Source organism: Bombyx mori, chromosome 24 (genome assembly GCF_030269925.1).
Source record: "Bombyx mori chromosome 24, ASM3026992v2".
In the NCBI taxonomy this organism is placed as follows: Eukaryota; Metazoa; Arthropoda; class Insecta; order Lepidoptera; family Bombycidae; genus Bombyx; species Bombyx mori.
In genome coordinates, this window is record NC_085130.1 from 18,517,907 (window position 1) to 18,537,297 (window position 19,391).

General features: G+C 41.4%; 2 protein-coding genes across 6 annotated transcripts in view; one reads left to right on the plus strand and one right to left on the minus strand.

The window, feature by feature from the left end:
• LOC101740675 (uncharacterized) overlaps positions 1-19,391 on the plus strand; it is a 23,884-nt gene continuing 4,493 nt past the window's right edge. For 2 of the 4 annotated variants that reach the window (XR_009976589.1, XM_021347290.3), the window contains exons 1-8: positions 2-162; positions 2,595-2,725; positions 4,320-4,384; positions 5,549-5,680; positions 6,534-6,619; positions 7,140-7,222; positions 7,939-8,031; positions 9,217-9,283. Coding sequence is in view for 3 of the 4 variants with exons in the window: in XM_021347290.3 (XP_021202965.1) it covers positions 123-162; positions 2,595-2,725; positions 4,320-4,384; positions 5,549-5,680; positions 6,534-6,619; positions 7,140-7,222; positions 7,939-8,031; positions 9,217-9,283 (697 nt within the window). In the remaining variant the exon portion in view is untranslated. Of the gene's footprint in view, positions 163-2,594; positions 2,726-4,319; positions 4,385-5,548; positions 5,681-6,533; positions 6,620-7,139; positions 7,223-7,938; positions 8,032-9,216; positions 9,284-10,751; positions 13,308-19,391 lie in introns of those variants that run through there. The other 2 variants (XM_062675952.1, XM_012689523.4) reach the window with 2 other exon arrangements.
• LOC101736177 (U4/U6 small nuclear ribonucleoprotein Prp4) overlaps positions 14,574-19,391 on the minus strand; it is a 14,155-nt gene continuing 9,337 nt past the window's right edge. The window contains exons 10-14 of one of the 2 annotated variants that reach the window (XM_004925058.4): positions 18,854-18,938; positions 17,958-18,099; positions 16,538-16,607; positions 16,004-16,125; positions 14,574-14,685 (exon numbers count right to left, since the gene is read on the minus strand). In XM_004925058.4, the coding sequence (XP_004925115.2) occupies positions 14,593-14,685; positions 16,004-16,125; positions 16,538-16,607; positions 17,958-18,099; positions 18,854-18,938 (512 nt within the window). In that variant the 3' untranslated portion in view covers positions 14,574-14,592. Of the gene's footprint in view, positions 14,686-16,003; positions 16,126-16,537; positions 16,608-17,804; positions 17,870-17,922; positions 18,100-18,853; positions 18,939-19,391 lie in introns of those variants that run through there. The other variant, XM_062675950.1, reaches the window with a different exon arrangement.

The window sequence follows — 19,391 nt, forward strand, 5'->3', positions numbered from 1 at the left end:
ATGCTACTAGGCCGCTACACTATTAGCCGTCAATGGAAAAAGGAAAAATTAACAAAACAATTAGATTTGCGTTAAATAAATTCAAAGTTTTGCTTTAGAATAATTAAATAAAAATATCATTAATGTTACCCAATTTAATAACCGTGGACCCAAATATAAACGGTACGTAGATTTATACGAATTATTAATACGCCTTCAAGATGCGCGTTTGTTTTCTTTCGGCTTTTTGTAGGCATTAAATTAAAATTAGAATTATGAATGTTAGATTCTATTCTAATTAGCTTTCATTTGAATTTAATACAACTATACATAGTAAATTATAAGCACATTATTGAAATAAAAAGTACAGTTTTAATAACAATACACGCAAATATATTTTTTTAACACCAATTAGAATACGCACCCTTTAATTAAATTATTTTACGGTTTAAAAACTGAATTTTTGTCTCGCTTTATATAAATTTGCATCTTAATCAATTCCATTCTTTATAATAGTGATAAAATTAACTTTACCACTTTTTTAAAATGGTTTTTCGACAAAAATTTTGTAAATTTAATTACGCCTTTTTTACTTCGAAAATTATATTTCGGGAACTGAATAGAAAGGATAAGCGGAGTTTTAAAATAAAATTGTGTAGTGTAACATCCATGTCTACATCACTGGTTATAATTGGAACGTGATTATTGTTTAGTGATTGTTAATCACTAATATACTCTGTTACTATTAATTAAATTAATTATCGAAAAACGCTAGGAGTCAGTTTGAAGAAGAATTCCATAAATTCGTTTTGCAGATCTGGAATACTGAAGTTATACCCGAGAATGTATAACTGCTGTTATCTATCTGTCTACTCCATAACAAAGGGGATATTCTCAATTGTAATAACCATTGGGGCATTTCTCTCCTTAATACTGTTTATAACATATTTGCCAACATTCTTTCGAACAAATTGAAACCTTTGGATCCTGAACTAAGATAATACAACTGTGACTTCTAACTTCTTCAGATTCTAATGAAAATCCTTGATATTTAATTACACATGTATCACCTATTTATTGAACTTAAAGCTGCCTGGACAACATGCATTGTGATATCTTAGACCAGGCTTTCAGCTAGAATAGTATATTATTAAAACTTACATATTTGACGAGACTGACATTATATTAGACCAGGCTTACAGCTAGAATGTTATATTATCTAAACAATATTATTATTTATAATACAACATGCTTTGTCAAAAAGTACAATACTTACTTTCAGCTGCAAGCGTTGTCATATTATCTAAACTATATTTGATGAGAATGACACTTATTGCATCCCAAAGGATTTGAACAGACTTATCGGATCTTTTTGGAACCCCAATGGGCTTAGAAGCTCTCTCCTACCTTCATTTTCATTCACATGCTACACTCTACAAGTGTATCTTTGACTATGCAATAGCGACAGGGGCAATGTGTTTTATAAATGCGGTCAGGTGCTCGGATATTAGGATAATTTTGATGTGCTTGGTAGAACGTCTGCACTATTAAGTGCATACATTGCTCTTTTGTCTTTAGGAGCTGGTCTCTAAGTAAACATAGACAAAATTATGAGTTTGAAGCTCTTGAAACTGTTGAATAATTCTGTTCCAAAATTCAGTGATGAATATTCCCCATTATAAAACCCTACTGAGACCCATACTAATTTATGGCGGCTCAGAGACTTCAGTACCCAGCAAATAGGGCGATAATCGACTGCTTGTATCTGAGTGAAGATCCCATATTAAAACTATTAAAATTGGACACCTAAGGTAGAATGCTCTTTTTTTCTTTTCTTTTTTCCGGGCCGGGGCCAAACCTCCTACGAGGTCCTCGCGCGCGTCCTAGGCGCGGGGGTATGTGGGACTTGACGACCTGCAAGGTGTTGGGAGCAGACCTCGGGCCCAAGGAAAATTTTAGGGCCCTACCTTACCAAACGACTCCTCTGCTCTCTTACACCCGACGTCCGATTTCCGTCCGGGGCAGAACCTGGTCAGAGTAGGGGGGTTCCCGCAGTCGACACTACAACCAAACACGCGGCGCCACTCCGAGGACGCCCGACCGACGGGTCGTCGAGGTGATAGTCGACGACCAACGACGTCGGTCTCCGCGGTCCGGGCGATGTCGCTGGTGTTTCGGGATACCCCACTGGGCAGAACCAGCCTGGCGGGTCGGAACACGCACCATGAAAGGCCTAAGATATTGATGATGTTCAAACCAGGATGTGTGATTTTATGACTTTATTAGGTACTGAATCAATGGTGATGGTTTATTGCTCGTAAAGAGGGTCACAATCTAGAACAGCTGATGGTGACAGGAAAGGTAGATGGCAAACGTCCCAGAGGACGCATTCCCACGAGATGGTCGGACCAAATACGATCTTCTTTAAGCATCAACTTTCACAATGCCCTTCATGAAGCTAAGAATCGCAGCAGATGGAGGGAAATCGTACGGGAGAAATGCAGCGCGGGAGTCACGACCCTCAGTAATGAGGAAAATGACGCGAGGGGGAGGAGGAATCAATGGTGAAGTGGTTTAATTAGAGTTAATCTTTAGAATTAATTTTATTTTCACAGTGGAAATGTGCGGCGAGTCCTGCCGCGTGGCACGGTCTCCGTCTCACGAGTCGGTCACGACCGATCTGTCACTGTTCAGTGTGTCTTCAGCAGCCAGTGATGCAAGAGTGCTCCGACTGCTTGCTTGTAAGGTATAAACTTAAAATTTTGCACTTAATATTTAATTTTTTTATTGCTGAGATGGATGGACGAGCTCACAGCCCATCTGGTGTTAAGTGGTTACTGGAGCCCATAGACATCTTCAACGTAAATGCGCCACCCACCTCGAGATATAAGTTCTAAGGTCTCAGTATAGTTACAACGGCTGCCCCGCCCTTCAAACCGAAACGCATTACTGCTTCACGCCGGAAATAGGCGGGGTGGTGGTACCTACCCGTGCGGACTCCCAAGAGGTCCTACCACCAGTAAATATTATGATTTCTAGTCTCTTTTCTTTATTGCCTTGAAGGCTATCTACCCGATATGATTGTAACTGTTGGTCATTGACAATGTCAAGAGTATAATTAAGCTAATAGTTTTACAAGTTCTCAACTTAATAAGTTGTTAATGTTTTTCTGTGGTATATGGACTTTGTCAGTGGGTCACGATTCTGACCGATGATTCAGCAAAGCCCCCCTCTTGCAAGAACAGATGCTTCCATGTTGAGTCCTGTGGGGTGACCCATCCAACCAGACGTAATTGGAATACCCTTAGGTTACTAGATATGGGAAGAAAAAGAAGTTTCTCTTCTAAGTTTGACGTTAACTGTTCCATGGTGGATGTATATTCATAATTAAACTCCGTATTTGACTCCAATTATGTTCCCATAAGGGGGCGTCCATAAATTACGTGAGGTTTTTAAGGTGGGGGGGGGGGCGGTCGAGTCAAATCTCATCTAATCTTACGTTGGAGAGAGGGGGGGTCTCGGCAAATATCTCGCAATTTTTTTTTCTATTGTTAAATTTTTATTACACTTATAATTAAACTCTCAGCAACATTGATTGCTAGTCATAACTAGTCGTAAATAAAAGCACGAAGCAAATTTGTTTTTTTCTTCTTACAATAACAATTTAATGCGTTTACGTAAGAAACTCACATGAGATTGGGAGATGGGGAGGGGGTTGAATAAAATCTCACGACATCTCACCAGGGGGGGAGGGAAGGGCAGAAAATTAAAAAAAACACCTCACGTAATTTATGGACGACCCCTAAATAACGAGAATGAGAATACGGAATGAATATGTTAGAGGAAGTCTGAAAGTGACACCTGTGACCGAGAAGCTGAGAAGTGCGTGTTTGGGATGGTATGGACATGTGATGAGACGAAATGAAAATGAGGTTGGTAAGAGAGTGTTGACTATGAACGTGGGAGGATATAGAGGAAAAGGTAGACCTAAGAAGAAATGGATGGATTGCGTGAAAGACGATATGGGTAAGAGGGGAGTGAGCGAAGAAATGGTATATGATAGAGGAGTATGGAAGGAGAAAACTTGTTGCGCCGACCCCAGGTGACTGGGAGAAGGGCAGGAGAATGATGATGATATAAATGTTCCAATAAATATTCTCTATATATTTTTTGGGTACCGGTCAATATCAAATGAACATGTTATTGGTCAACAATTGTTTGGTTAAGTGCTTGTATCGTCCGTGTTATGGTGGATTGGTGAAGTGGTGAGGGCTGCCTTTAGCGCATGATTGGGGGTTTGAGGGATCCGCTTCCGCAATAACTTAGTATTGTACTTTTAGGCCGGCCAAGGACCTGATCCGACTCTAAGGGTCGCCAGCCCTAACCCTGACAGTAAATATGCCAAGTAAGTACTGTAGCAATGAGACGAAATTATAGTTTTGGTAACCATTTAACATCAGATATAGTGTGAACCATCTTTTGCAGCAAAAAAGCTGAGTGTTTTAATTTTTTGTGTGAATAGTGTGAGCGTAATCACGACCCCCTTGACTTAGAGTGGTTGTCGGAGCCCGTAGACATGGTAATGTGCCCCAACGGACCTTAAGACGTGAGTTGAGACCCTCAATCAAACCGAAACGCATTAACGCTTCGTGACGGGAATAAGTTGGCTGGTGGTACCTACCCACGCGGACTCACAAGACGTCCTACCACCAGTAATTAAGCAAATTATAATTTTGCGGGTTTGATTTTTATTACACGATGTTATTCCTTCACCGTGGCAGTCAATCGTGAACATTCGTTGAGTATTTCATTTAAAAAAATTAGTACCCGCCTGCGGGATTCGAACACCGGTGCATCGCTACATACGAATGCACCGGACGTCTTATCCTTTAGGCCACGACGACTTCAATTAGGTCCTAGACCTAGGTAGTCCTACTAAGAGTACAATTGAGGCTGTCAACGCAAATGTGGTCTAAGCATATCATCATGGAGATAATGAAGTTTCAATTTACTTTTACATTGCTTTGTAAGCACTAATAATACTGGCAAAAATAATGTTTACAATCTGTTGTCTATGGGTAAAACTGGGGATAGGCCGGTTCTCCATTAAAATTTATTGTTTTAAATAAATTGCAATATAAAAGTGCTAATATGAAAAATTGTGGGTTAGGCCAGTTTTGCGCTGACGGCCTCAATGATGGTTGCCGATCGTGATTATAATGATGCTAAGAGAACGCTGCTGTCGATACTTGGGGGAATCCCTTGGTCCCTTTTTTTATTTTTTTACTGCTTATATGGGTGGACGAGCTCAGGTGTTAAGTTACTGGAGCCCATAGACATCTGCAACGTAAAGGCGCCACCCACCTTGAGATGTAAGTTCTAAGGTCTCGGTATAGTTACAACGGCTGCCCTGCCCTTCAAACCGAAACGCATACTGCTTCACGGCAGAAATAGGCAGGGCGGTGGTACCTATCCGTGCGGACTCCCAAGAGGTCCTACCACCAGCTTATGTCGCCCAAGGGGGGCAAGTGGGGGCGGTACTCTAGGACGCTGGGAACTGTGCCGTCAGGTCGGGGGGGCGCGCGGAAAGCTGCCGCGACGTGCTGGCGGGGTGCGCGGCGCTGTGTGCACAGCTCGGCCTCAGGCGGTCCTTTAGCGCCGCCGACGTCGCCGCCCCGCCCTCCGCCACGCCAGTCCGCAGGTACCAACTCCACAGTACAACACTACTCGAGGATTCGAAGGCCTTAGTTTAGAGCAGGGGTCGGCAACCTGTTTGTCCTGTCAAGGGCGCAATACTAAATTTGAAAGTCACCGAGGGCGCATATTTTACAGATAATCAACAGGTATCAATAGGCATTAAATAATAATAATAAAACATTTATTTCAGAAAAAATCCATAAAATAATAATAATACAATAGTCAGCACACAAACAGTTCAACAATACAAATAGAAAATGAACAATATACTAATTCAATTAATTAAATATACAAAGGAAATGAATTAGAAACACATAATTATATCAATACAGTAGTAACCACTCTATGTCAATATTAGCTATCATTATGTCAATCAGTCAATTAATTTGGAGAAAAAAAAAAAAAAAACAGATTTTTTATAACTTTATTTGGTTGGTGTAATATATTTTCAGCTAATTTCTTATAATTGGGGATATATTTAGAGTTCCCGGTCCTTAAACAATTATCTAAATGTGTAGTAGTAGTTTTAAATGCACGGTCTACGCGTGGTCTATTCGAAATACGATCACACGCTAACAAAAAATACGTGCGGGTTATTAGATACGCTCGAGGTTAGCAAACTGCTAATCTATGCACAATCCTAAACTCAACTGGCTACTTGCTGTATATCGCCGGTTGACAAGAGTAAGTAAATCGCTCTGGCTATCATACATTACATTAGTCCAGCGAGGGGGCCCTAAAAATCGATCGGGGGCGACATGGCGCCCGCGGGCGGTATATTTATTTACTAATTATTAAAATAATATTATTTTTTTAATAAATTAAATATTGAAATTTTGATGAAATATAATTTTCAGTGCGACCTCTGAGGTCGGCCTCTCAGCCGCCTTGGAAGCGATGACACTGAACGCAGTCTCGCGCTCCTGCAGCACGTGGGTTGCGAGTAAGTATGAAAAATACGTTAAACAAATACCATCTTCCACTGTGAGCACTCGTGAGCACCCGTGAGCATTTCCAGTGACGTCATCGTCATCATTCTCCTGCCCTTCTCCCAGTTACCTGGGGTCGGCGCAACATGTCTTTTCCTTCCATACTCCTCTATCATACACCATTTCCTTGTTCACTCTTCTCTTATACATATCGTCTTTCGCGTGTGTGTGGTGGGTGCCTAAGAATACTCCCAAACCAAACTTAACTCACGGGTGTCGTAAAAGGCGACTAAGAGCCAAAGCCTCACCAAAGCCAATACAACCTAGGCCCCAGGTCAACAAAAGCATTCCCAAGGAGGGTTGCCCTCAGGCAGGTGGCTACAAAAATGTGGCCAAAACTTAAAACACGTTAAGTGACGCGAGCGTTAAAACAACTGCATTTGTCTAGTTCCAAATTCATTACCATTAAGGGTCATTTTTGCTTGCGAAGCCACTTTAATTAGGCTCATAGTCCTAACATCTCCGGCTTCGTAGCAGGGGGGTCCCAGCTGCCGTCGCCGCAGCGGAGTCAGCCATCTCACCCGTCACCTAGACCGCTACCCAGCGACAATAAAAAAGTAAGCCACACTAAACTTTGATTGAAATTGCTGTATTCTTGTTACACTGTGTGATTTTGAGACGTGTGGATGATGATCGAGTTCTAAGCTTCCAAATATAATTGATTTTTCTTAATCATACGACGGACTCGGTGGTGCAGTGGTTAGCGGCGCCGAGGGTCACGGATTCGATTTCCGCGTCGGGCAAACGTTCGTGTGATGGACAGATTTGTTTGCTGTATACATATATTTAAATGTATATAAGTATTACTGATGGTAGGACCTCTTGTGAGTCCGCGCGGGAGGGTACCACCACCCTGCCTATTTCTGCCGTGAAGCAGTAATGTGTTTCGGTTTGAAGGGTGGGGCAGCCGCTGAAACTATACTGAGACCTTATAACTTATATCTCAAGGTGGGTGGCGGCATTTACGTTGTAGATGTCTATGGGCTCCGGTAACATCTTAACGCCAGGGGACAGTGATCTCGTCCACCCATTTAAGCAATAAAAAAGAAATAAAAACATATCTATTAATATTTACACACGACTAATCTGTGAGCTCGCACGGACTGGCACCGCAGTACCACGTGTTTCTACTGCGAGGCCATCGTGCTGTTAAAACTTCGACACCGTTATCCCGGCGCCACCGAGATACATACACGGAAGTTTCTAGAAAATTCGCATATCAACTTTTGGTGCCTTAGCGGGAACATTTCAAAAAGTCTGGTCACGTTGGCAGGTAAGGCAGAACTACATTAAGCGGAGGCTGTTGACCACGTACCGAGCTCTGGAGAGGATGTCCCAGTCCGATTTCAACCTGGACAAACTTGAGGTGAGCGACCGGATATAAAAATATAACCTCAGACTTTGCGACCCGGTTTTGTAATTCTCGCAAACATCGTAAAATGTTTACAATTGAGTCATAATAAATGATAAAATTTGATGGATATCCTAGCGATCCACGGAAACGCCTTGCAGGTCCATATTTATTAATAGTTTCAAATGTTCGATGACAGTTCTGAGTTAAAGTTAAACGCGTCAGAACGAGATAGACAATGACAGATTCGTTCTAACTCATTTCCAACAATTGATACAAAAAAAAATTGCAACCGTATAACTAGAGATCAAAAAGCTTTGCAAATTTTAATCTTACTACGACCAATGTTAATAAATTTGACCTTATTGCAAAGAGAAGAAGTAGTTTGATGTGCGTACACAGCGGGAGCGGACTAGCGGCGCCGGCAGAGTGCCTCAATGGTCCGAGACTTGGCGACATTTGTGTAGCGGAACTAGAACATATGGACGCTTGAAAGGCAAAAATGACTACGCGACAATGCGTGAACTTTACAGTAGACTAATTTAAAGTTGAAATACCTGAAATAAAAATCTATTTTAACGAATCTAGCTGTAGGATTGAAATGATTTTAATAGACCTAGACAAAAAAAATTTTTTTGCGCGTCGAATACGGTTATTGCCTTTCATTTATGTACAAAGCAGTTATTGTCGCTTGGTCACGTTTGCTTTTCAAGCGTCGAATTATTATTATTATATTGTGTGTCATGTTAAGTGGTTATAGAAACCCACAGACAACTAGAGCATAGATGTTGTTGTCCAGCCTGAGCTACGAACTCAAGTTCTCAGTTTTTAGTTAGTTAGTCCTTTGTTTGTTTATGTTCAACTACTAACTAACTACTTTATTCCGAAACTATTTTAATTTTATCGTCATATCGACTATTTTAATCGCACACTTGTGTACAGTGTGCTTAGTGCGAGTTATTTAACGTTCTCGATAGCGTAAAAGTTAACTCATATTGTATGGAGTTGGAACGTTTGCGTACGTTTGCCGCAAGGGGCGCGCGCTTCAAATTTGAATTAACTTTTACGCTATCGAAAACTTTAAAGAACACGCACTAAGCACACAGTTCTCGGCTTGATTTTGTAGGACACCCGGTACATATATTTGTGTTTAAATGTAGCGTTGTGTTTGTATGAACTGTATCCCCGCGCCCCTCACAGGCCGCGGCGGCGGCGCACGCCGGGCCCAGCACGCTCGCCGTGCCGCGCCCGCGACACCCGCACCACGGTCAGTGCTCTAGACTAAGGCCTTCAAATTTTTTTTATTGCTTAAGTGGGTGGACGAGCTCACAGCCCACCTGGTCTTAAGTGGTTACTGGAGCCCATAGACATCTACAACGTAAATGCGCCACCCACCTTGAGATATAAGTTCTAAGGTCTCAAGTATAGTTACAACGGCTGCTCCGCCACACCGAAACGCATTACTGCTTCACGGCAGAAATAGGCAAGGCGGTGGCACCTACCCGTGCGGACTCACAAGAGGTCCTACCACCAGTAAAAAAATCCTCCAGTAGCGTTGTTCCTTCTTGAACACAGTTGTTCCTGGTCTAAGTCTTGTTTGCCCCACCCTTCGAATCGGAAGAGATGACTGCTTCACGACAGAAATAGGCAGGGCGGTGGAACTTCATCGCTGTCTGTCGGACGGTAGCTAAGGTCTTCAAATCCTTGAGTGGCGTGGTTCCTTCTTGAACACAGCTGGCCTGGAGATATTTGGTCTAAGTCTTGTTTGCCCCACCCTTCAAATCGGAAGAGATGATTGCTAAAGAAATAGGCAGGGAGGTTGGTCTTCTTCGCTGCCGATACGGTAGTAAACAGTGAAAACGTCACTGATGAAGAATTAGCGGAAGGAGTAATATGAGCAATCGGAGCAAACGGACACAACTCATGCAGTCCAATTTCAATGTGGTAATAATATTTGGAAAAAATCGAAGCTACCTGGCCCCGTGCCCTTGGCATTGCCAATGTCTATGTCGGTGACGGGTCACTAACGAAGCGAAAAAACCCTTAAAACATCAAAACATTAGCACGATTAAGTGACACCGCTGACCCCGTTTGCAAGCCACTTGTTTGGTTGCGGGTTGTATGGGTTGTAATACGGTTTATTTGTATGTTCATACACTTGATATTTTATGAGTATAATAAACACGTCCGCTTGCGGTGAAGATTAAAAAAGGAAGAGACTGACATCAACAATGTTGCCAGTCATATAATTTTATTTTGCTCCTACCTACGCCGAAAGTTCGGTTTTCCTCCCGCTGTACAGGAAAGAAAGTGTAAATTTTTTCTCCCTGGGTACTGACAAGTGCGCATGCGCGTTAGTGTCTACGTCTGCTCTCACGCACCTAAAATTCTCCGCCATCGTTGTGCTCGGGTAATTTGCAATATTGCGTTTAGTGTAAAAGTGAAATAAACAAAAGGCAATAAAATTTAATAGTGAAGTATTAAACAAAGATGAGTTCATCAGACAGTTCTTATTCCATATGACACTACTCCACGAACTTTCGGCCTGGTAGGAGAAAAAATAGTATGTGCACCGCGGGAAAAAAGTAGGACATCTCATCCCGCGTGTTTGCCACACACACACAATTACACGCGGGAGGAAATGTCCTACTTTTCTCCCTTGGTGCACAATGTACTATTTGTTGGAGTTGCATACACCACGATGAATAATGTGTGTGTAAACTTCGGGGGGACAGAAGCGGTGGAGACAGCGCTGACTGCGGCCGACCTGGAGAGGGACAGGCGAAGGCCCCTCTCGAAATACGAGAGGAACATGATCATATTCAATTGGCTGCACACCCTTGATGAGCCAGACCTGTAGGGGAGGTCTGCATACACACACACAAGGAGGTCTTTAAAAGACCTTTTCGCGATTCGGGAGTTGGGGACGTGGAAATTTCGACTCCCGATCCTGGCGTTTGAAAGTCCAAACTAATTTAAACCAAACGACAACAAAGTGAATTCTATTTAAAAACATAAAAATCCTAAATTTTTTGGCAATTCGTGGAAGCTATAGAAACAATATGTTTTTTTTTGCTGTTACCAATAACAATAGAATTGTTCGAAAGATTGCGAGTTAAGATTTAACTGAAACACCTCGTTTGGTTTTGTACAGTTCAGCAGAACCTAAACCCGACCCCTAAACTCATAGAGAAATCGACACAAAAACATTACCCGCTTTTAAACCGATTCCAATTTTTACCCCTAACGAAGCTACCATTTCAACCCTCGAATGCCCAAACTGATTCTTATTGTTCGATGTTTCATTAGACTCAATATGCCACATCAATAGACACTGGGTATTGTCGGTTCCAGAATTTTGTGTCTAAATTTTGATTTAACTTTGTTGGAATCACGTGGTTTTGGGTCAAATCTAAGATCAGCTATTGGGCGATATAGTAAGGGCCTTATTTGGCCAGTTGTTTTGATACCGGCTCTTTAAGAACGCGGAGCAGTGAAGCAATTAGCGAGCCACTTAGCCGTGTCGACAGCAGACTGAGAATCGGTTTTCAGGACTTGCATAGATCCGGGATCTTCATTGCCGACGGATCTTAGGAGTTTGTTTCTCTCGATTTGGGTTATTAGAGATATTTCGACTAAAAGTACAACCGACTTTAAAGAATTGTAATGAGGCATCATCAGTGTAGGCCAAGTCAATTAAATACGCATTAACATGGATAATAAAATACTCGAAGACTATATGGTCGGATGTTGGTACAACTTAAATGGGTCCACTAAAGAGGCATTGGCTCTCAAATAAAAAAAAAACCATCAATATCGAATTGAGTACAGGTAATCCTTTTAAAACGCGGTATTTTACAACGCGGTTCCAATCTGAGACGAAAAGAAAAATTCCCCAAAACTTCGTATAACGCGATATTTCTACAACACGATAACGGGATTTTTGTTGTAATAATTATTTAGAAAATTACATTAGACACTATGACACACACAATATTTGGGAATAACTGAAATGTTACTGCTTATTTTTTACATATAACAAATAGGTAAAAACATACACACAGGCATAGTAGAGATGTTTTATTCAGAAAAAATTACTCTCCTCTGTGTACCTACTGGCTCCTAGTCTCATATAACACGGGACTTTGTAGAAACGTATCTACCGTGTTATAAGGAAGGTTACCGGTAGTTGCTTTTTTCTTTGAAGTCGGTTAAAAATGGCGAAGTCTCATGAATGTAATTCCACCGGACAGCGTTTAGTCTAAATTTCGTCGTGACATTCTTATATACATTCCTTATATATCGTTCCATGATTGTACATATTTACCTCATATCAAATACTGTTGAGAATTCAAAGATTATTACTGTTCCTCTTGTTATATACGTGTGGTCGTAGAAATGGTCTACTTAAGATTTCGGTGGTGGTTCTGAAGGATTTTTTTTATTGCTTAGATGGATGGACGAGGTCACAGCCCACCTGGTGTTAAGTGTTTACTGGAGCCCATAGACAACTACAACGTAAATACGCCAGCCACCTTGAGATATAAGTTCTAAGATCTCAGTATAGTTACAACGGCTGCCCCACCCTTTAAACCGAAACGCATTACTGCTTCACGGCAGATATAGGCAGGATGGTGGTACCTACCCGTGCGGACTCACATTAGGTCCTACCGCCAATAACAAGTAACTAAAGTAAAGAGTTAACTTTTACGCTTGCCAGGGCTAGTACTAGCACTCTTCAGGTTGAGCCCCGTGAGCTCAGCTACACGTCCAGCGAACATAACCTGAGAGGTTACTAGCAATACGCAAGAAAAACCATTACCCCCTCCATGAGAAATTGAATCGAAGTCTCAATTTTGAGTGCTTAGCGGTAGGCAGCGGCTTCACTCTGCCCCTGGTATTGCTGAAGTCCATGGGCGACAGTAACCACTCACCATCAGGTGGGCCGTATGCTCGTCTGCCTATAAAGGCAATAAAAAAAAGGTATTAAGGCTATGCCACCCTTCAGACCGGCTCACATGCGATTCATATATCCAATATGCCTTACCATATATGAACTATGATACCCATGAATATAGTTGATTTTGTGATACCCTCTATTATAATCGAGTTACATGTTTAGTTCACGCATTCACATTAAAAGGAAACTTTAGTCAGATTTTTCTTCGGAAATCGTTATAAGAAAAAGCGTAACACAGTTCACACGTTAATAGTCACATGAAATTATATATTATTGATATTGATTGTAAGAGTTGATAAAATACAATAAAAAACTGTTAAATAAAAAATAATACGGAGTTTTATTTGTGTATTTGTCTAGGTCCTCTATGACTATAGTTCTATAAAGAATATGAAGTCGAATTTGCTTTTCAAAAAAAAAAAATTAGGGTACAAGTGATTTTGAAAAAATAAATAACAACAAAACTTTTTGGTGGGAACGCGACGAGTGAAGTTGGGAAAATCAAACAAAGCCGCTGGACGTAACTTCTCGGGATCCTCCAAAAAGTCCACTGAAAAAATCTCAGTAAATGACCACCATTTTATTGAGATTATATATCATCCCATTTCATCTCATTTCATTTCAGTTAATTTCATCCCAGTTGATTAATGTCACAAATCATCTTCATTTCATCTCATTTCATTTCACTGCATATTATCATTTTTCATAAAAATAAGAACATAAATTAAAATAAGACATGACTTAAAGGTCTTAGTTACCAGGTCAGAAAATCTCTTTAAAAAAAATAAACAACAACAAAAATGTTTTTTTTTCTAAATTAAGTAATTGGGTCAATTAGCTCACCGTCCATTTGATATGTCGTCCGTCGCCCATAGACCACAGAACGTGACTATCGCGACCTTGACACGAGTTCGAAGTATCAATTGTCTATACTAATATATAAATCTACAGTGGTTTTTACGGATGTTCCGTTATAACTACTGAACCGTGCATCCGATTGACTTGAAACTTGGTATCCATGTAGAAAATACAAGTACTTAATGGATAGGCTAATATTTATATGAGTGTTGGACTCCTTACACCGGTTGCGGGGACGTCAATGATGAGAATCTTTGTGGGAGTGAGAAATAATAATGTTAATTTTAAACGCCTAGAGGTGCGGGCGGGTACAGCTAGTACTATATAAAGGTAGATCTACCCTCCAAACAAACTTATTACTGCTTCAGAACTACACGAAGCGATATACTACCCTAAACTCCACCATTACCACTCCACAAATCCTAATTTGCCTCAAGCCCCCCCCCCCCCCTAAAGTGGTGGATCGAGAGCTCCGAGATTTTTGTTTTTTTTCCGTATAAGCAGACAAGCATACGGCCCACCTGATGGTGAGTGGTTACCGTCGCCCATGGACTTCAACAATACCAGGGGCTGAACCAAGCCGCTGCCTACCGTTAAGTACTCTCCGCAAGCCTCGTTTGAAGAAGGACATGTCATAGCGCTCGGGAAACACCGAGGAGGGGAGCTCATTCTATAGCCGGATGGTATGTGGCAAAACGTTCCCCGCACTCCGTTTTGGTATTTAACAAAAACATCCAGATCCAAGAGTACATCTTTATTTATATCAACTCCGGAGCCCACAACTTGAAGGTCCGGTCGTAGGAGCACGTGGCCACGTGTTTGCTGTCCCCAGATATGTCCGCGCTCATCACCTGCAACACGACAACGCGCTCACCACGTTACAACCAGACTGAATGGACATCAGTCTGATAAATATATAAATAAACTAGCGACCCGCCCTAGCTTCGCTTCGGAAACATGTCATTTATTATCGATTTCTCCACTATTCAATGGATGTTATTATACATATCGACGCTTGAAAGGCAAACGTGACTAAGCGAGAAAACTGCTTTGTACATAAATGATATGCAATAACCGTATTCGTTAGGTAAAAAATATATATTACTATGTCTATTAAAATCATTTCAATCCTACAGCTAGATTCGTTAAAATAGAATTTTTTTCAGGTTTTTCAACTTTAAATTAGTCTACTGTAAAGTTCACGCATTGTCGCTTAGTCACGTTAGCGTCGATATAAACCTTCCTCATCAATCACTATCTATTAAAAAAAACCGCACCAAAATCAGTTGCGTAGTTTTAAAGATCTAAGCATACTTAGGGATATAGGGACAGAGAAAGCGACTTTGTTTTATACTATGTAGTGATAATAACATTAGGTAAATTTTAACACGTCGAACGCCAGACCTGTGAGCTTAGTGCGAGTTTTCTAACGTTCTCGATAGCGTAAAAGTTAACTCAATTTTGTATGCAGTATGAACAGCGCCCCCTAACGGCAAACAGGCAAACGATCCCACTCCATACAAATATGAGCTAACTTTTACGCTAAGGAGAACGTTAAAAAACTCTTGCACTAAGCACACAGGGCTCATGTTTAAACCAGTGGACCACGGTGGACCCCTTGACCGCGAATAAAACTCTAGACAAATAATCAACGACCACACCAATTTCTTAATATTTGCGAAAAAAAAAACAACCTCAAAGATTTTTGGACGATGTCTTATATATACAGGGTGTCCCAGAAAGAATGGATAATACTGAAACACCTCATAGTACAGCTATTGGGGACACAAAATAAAAAATAAAAAAATATTTCTTAAGTTTCTTCATGGTTAAAATTTAAGTTCAGATTAATTTTTATAAAAAAATACACTAAGCTACTCATAAGATTTCCTGCATAATCCTTCGTATAGTCCTTGCAGAATTGTAGCGAAGGGATCATCTGAAGCGAATTGAGAATTTGCTCCTTAAGTGTTTTAAGTTACAAATTTATATTTCGGTAGAATTTTTGATTTATCCCGAACCCCAGCGCGTAACGATACATTTTTTGGGCAAAAAAAACTTTCCATGCACGTCGCTCTAGAGGTGGTGTTTTATCCCCCAATCCATAACTCGGTCCCCCTTTTCCCCGGGTGGTTCCCCACCTACAACGAACATACGAAGCGGTCATACCTTGTTGTCGTGTCCGCTGAGGGTCCGCAGTGGGTGCCAGGCCGGGTTGGACCACAGCTTCGCGCTCCGGTCGTACGAAGCCGTTAGTAGGAAGTGCCCGTGGCTTCGTTGGTATCGGACGTCTGATGGAGGAACATTACTCCGTGTTCAATGAGGCTTGGCTGTCACCCTGACATTGCCATGCCCACAATTAAGTTCTTAATAGTTAACTGTCTACATATTAAGGACCGACGACTTTGAACAATTTGAATCTAAACTAATATTATAAAGAGGAAAGGTTTGTTTGTTTGTTTGTCTTGAATAGGCTCCGAAACTACTGAACCGATTTAAAAAATTCTTTCACTGTTCGGAAGCTACACTATTCCTGAGTGACATAGGCTATAATCTGTTTTGAAAAAAATAGGGATCCTTACTAAAACTCCAATAATGTAACTCAATGTGTAAAATAATTACACAATTTAAAATCCTTCACCGCGGAAGTCAATCGCGGACATTTGACTGCGGTCAGGGGACCACAGCGAGCGCTATACTCACCGCTGACCAGATGCGCGTGAGCCGGGACCGTGTAGAGACACGAGCGCCTCCGGAGGTCCCAGATCTTGGTCTGCAACAAACACGAGACATCAGCTACGTCCGGCCAACCCGCGGTATCTCTTCATAACGTCACCACACATTAAAAGTGTACAATTTCCATAAATATTCATTTACTGGTGGTAGGACCTCATGTGAGTGCGCACGGGTAGGTACCACCACCCTGCCTATTTCTGCCGTGAAACAGTAATGCGTTTCGGTTTGAAGGGTGGGGCAGCCGTTGTAACTATACTGAGACCTTAGAACTTATCTCAAGGTGTGTGGCGCATTTACGTTGTGGATATCTATGGGCTCCAGTAACCGCTTAACACCAGGTGGGCTGTGAGCTCGTCCACCCATCTAAGCAATAAAAAAAAATGCGAAACCATTTGGTATCACCAGTATATTTTCTCATATATACTCTCAAAAGTACGTAGTTTAGTTTTAGTTTACCTATATTTTGAGTACTATTAACAAAATCAATACATAATTTTATCTTACTTCAAAAGACAGATAATGTAACTGGTAAAAACAAAAAAAATAAACGCTGCAAAGATGATTGATTAATATTAAAAATATCACATGTTGAACCTTTAAAACACTCTCCTGTAAAATTTAGTTAGTTTTGAGATTATACACGGTTTTAATGCGAGAAGACGAATTATTGTCCAATCTTAAAGTAGATTAATGTAGTAAACAACTTCACATCATTACAGATCCTCCCGGTCCATTAACGGTGCTTTTAGGTACCTCAAGCACCGGTCATCGTAAACTAACCCACAGACACAGCCCACTGAGTTTCTCTTACCGGATCTTCTCAGTGGCTCGCGATTCTGATCTGATCAGACCATCTGATGGTAGATTTAGCGAAGCACTGCTCTTGATAGGGCCAGTTTTAGCAACACTCCGGTTTGAGCCCATGAGCTCACCTACTAGTTAAGGTTAAGCTGAAATAACCTCTCAAGGCGTTTGACTCGTGATATTGTCAAGAGTCCTGTTTGTATACCACATTGATCCACTAGGCTTAGATAAAGTATAAATGGGATACGAAGCCTAGCCTCTCAAGGCTATCAGCATAGGTAGGACATATTAACATGATTAAATAGTGCCTTTGAATATTGTGAAAAGTTCTGTTTGTATACCACATTGATCCACTAGGTTTGGATAACGTTAACTTGTCCCGTGATAAGTTCGTCAAGAACTTGTATTGCAGACACCAGATAACGGAAATAAATGTAAGATTTTTATTATACACATACATAATATATTTAATATACATCCATAACCCTGGAAAACCTATTTACCATACCATCTTCCATTGGTAGTATAAAGTATAAATGGGGGGGGACGAAGCCCTAACGACTTGGGACAGTTGTCAAGTCACCTGGTGGTCTCCGGCGGCGGTGGCGAGGCAGTGTCCAGCCGGGGACCAGTCCGTCCCCAGCACGGGACCCAGGTGACCCTCCAGGAACATCACGCAGCGACCCGTGCGGAGGTCCCACACTCGACCGAAAGCGTCCATGCCGCTGTGGAACCACAACCCCCACTTACAAACTAATGAAGTCGTCGTGTCCTAACGGATAAGACGTCCGGTGCGTTCGTGTTGAGCGATGCACCGGTGTTCGAATCCCGCAGGCGGGTACCAATTTTTCTAATGAAATACGTACTCAACAAACGTTCACGATTGACTTCCACGGTGAAGGAATAATATCGTGTAATAATAATCAAACCCGCAATATTATAATTTGCGTAATTACTGGTGGTAGGACCTCTTGTGAGTCCGCGTGGGTGGGTACCACCGCCCTGCCTATTTCTGCCGTGAAGCAGTAATGCGTTTCGGTTTGAAGGGTGGTGCAGCCGTTGTAACTGTACTGGGCCCTTAGAACTTATATCTCAAGGTGGGTGGCGCATTTGCGTTGTAGATGTCTATGGGCTCCAGTAACCACTTAACAACAGGCGGGCTGTGAGCTCGTCCACCCATCTATGCATATTTTTGTTGTCAATGCACTGTCAATTGCACCTATCTATAATTGAGGTGACATCTGCTATGTACTTTTGTCAGTTTGTCAATGTTTTGTATTGATGATCACTTTTGTTGTTGCAACTAAATAAATAAAAACTGTCAATCTGTCAATTGAAGCTACAGTGTACCAAAGATCTACTTCAATTATCAGATGTACAAGAAAGAACGAGCTTATGTCTGGTTGTCGCAGGAGGTCAGACCCCCCTCCCCCCACCACAAACAGAACCCGGTCGATCCCCCCGGCCCCCCGCACTCACCCGGTGACGGCCAGGGACCCGTCGCACTGGAAAGCTATACTATAGACCGGCTTAGCGTGACCCTCCTGGTGCAATACTTCGGTCGCTATAAAAAACAAAAGCATTTTATAATTAGCTCCTTTGTTTAAGGGATTTTATGATCTGGTAACTAAGACCTTTAGGTCATGTCTTATTTTAATTGATATTCTTATTTTTATGAACATTTTTAAATGGAGTGAAATGAAATGAGATGATATGGGATGAAATATAAGCACAGCAAAATGGTGGTCATTTACTAAAAAAAATTCAGTGGACTTTTTGGAGGATCCCGAGAAGTTACGTCCAACAGGCTTTGTTTCATTTTCCCACATTTGTGCACTTTCACAGCTGATACTAAACAGTTAATAAACCACCGTTATCACACATTTAAATCTGAACAAACACTAAATAGACAAAATAAAACAAATCACACAACTTCACTCCTCGCGTTCCCGCCAAAAACCCATAGATAATAAAAACACTTAATTAGTTATAGATAAGCAACTCAAGCACTCGACAA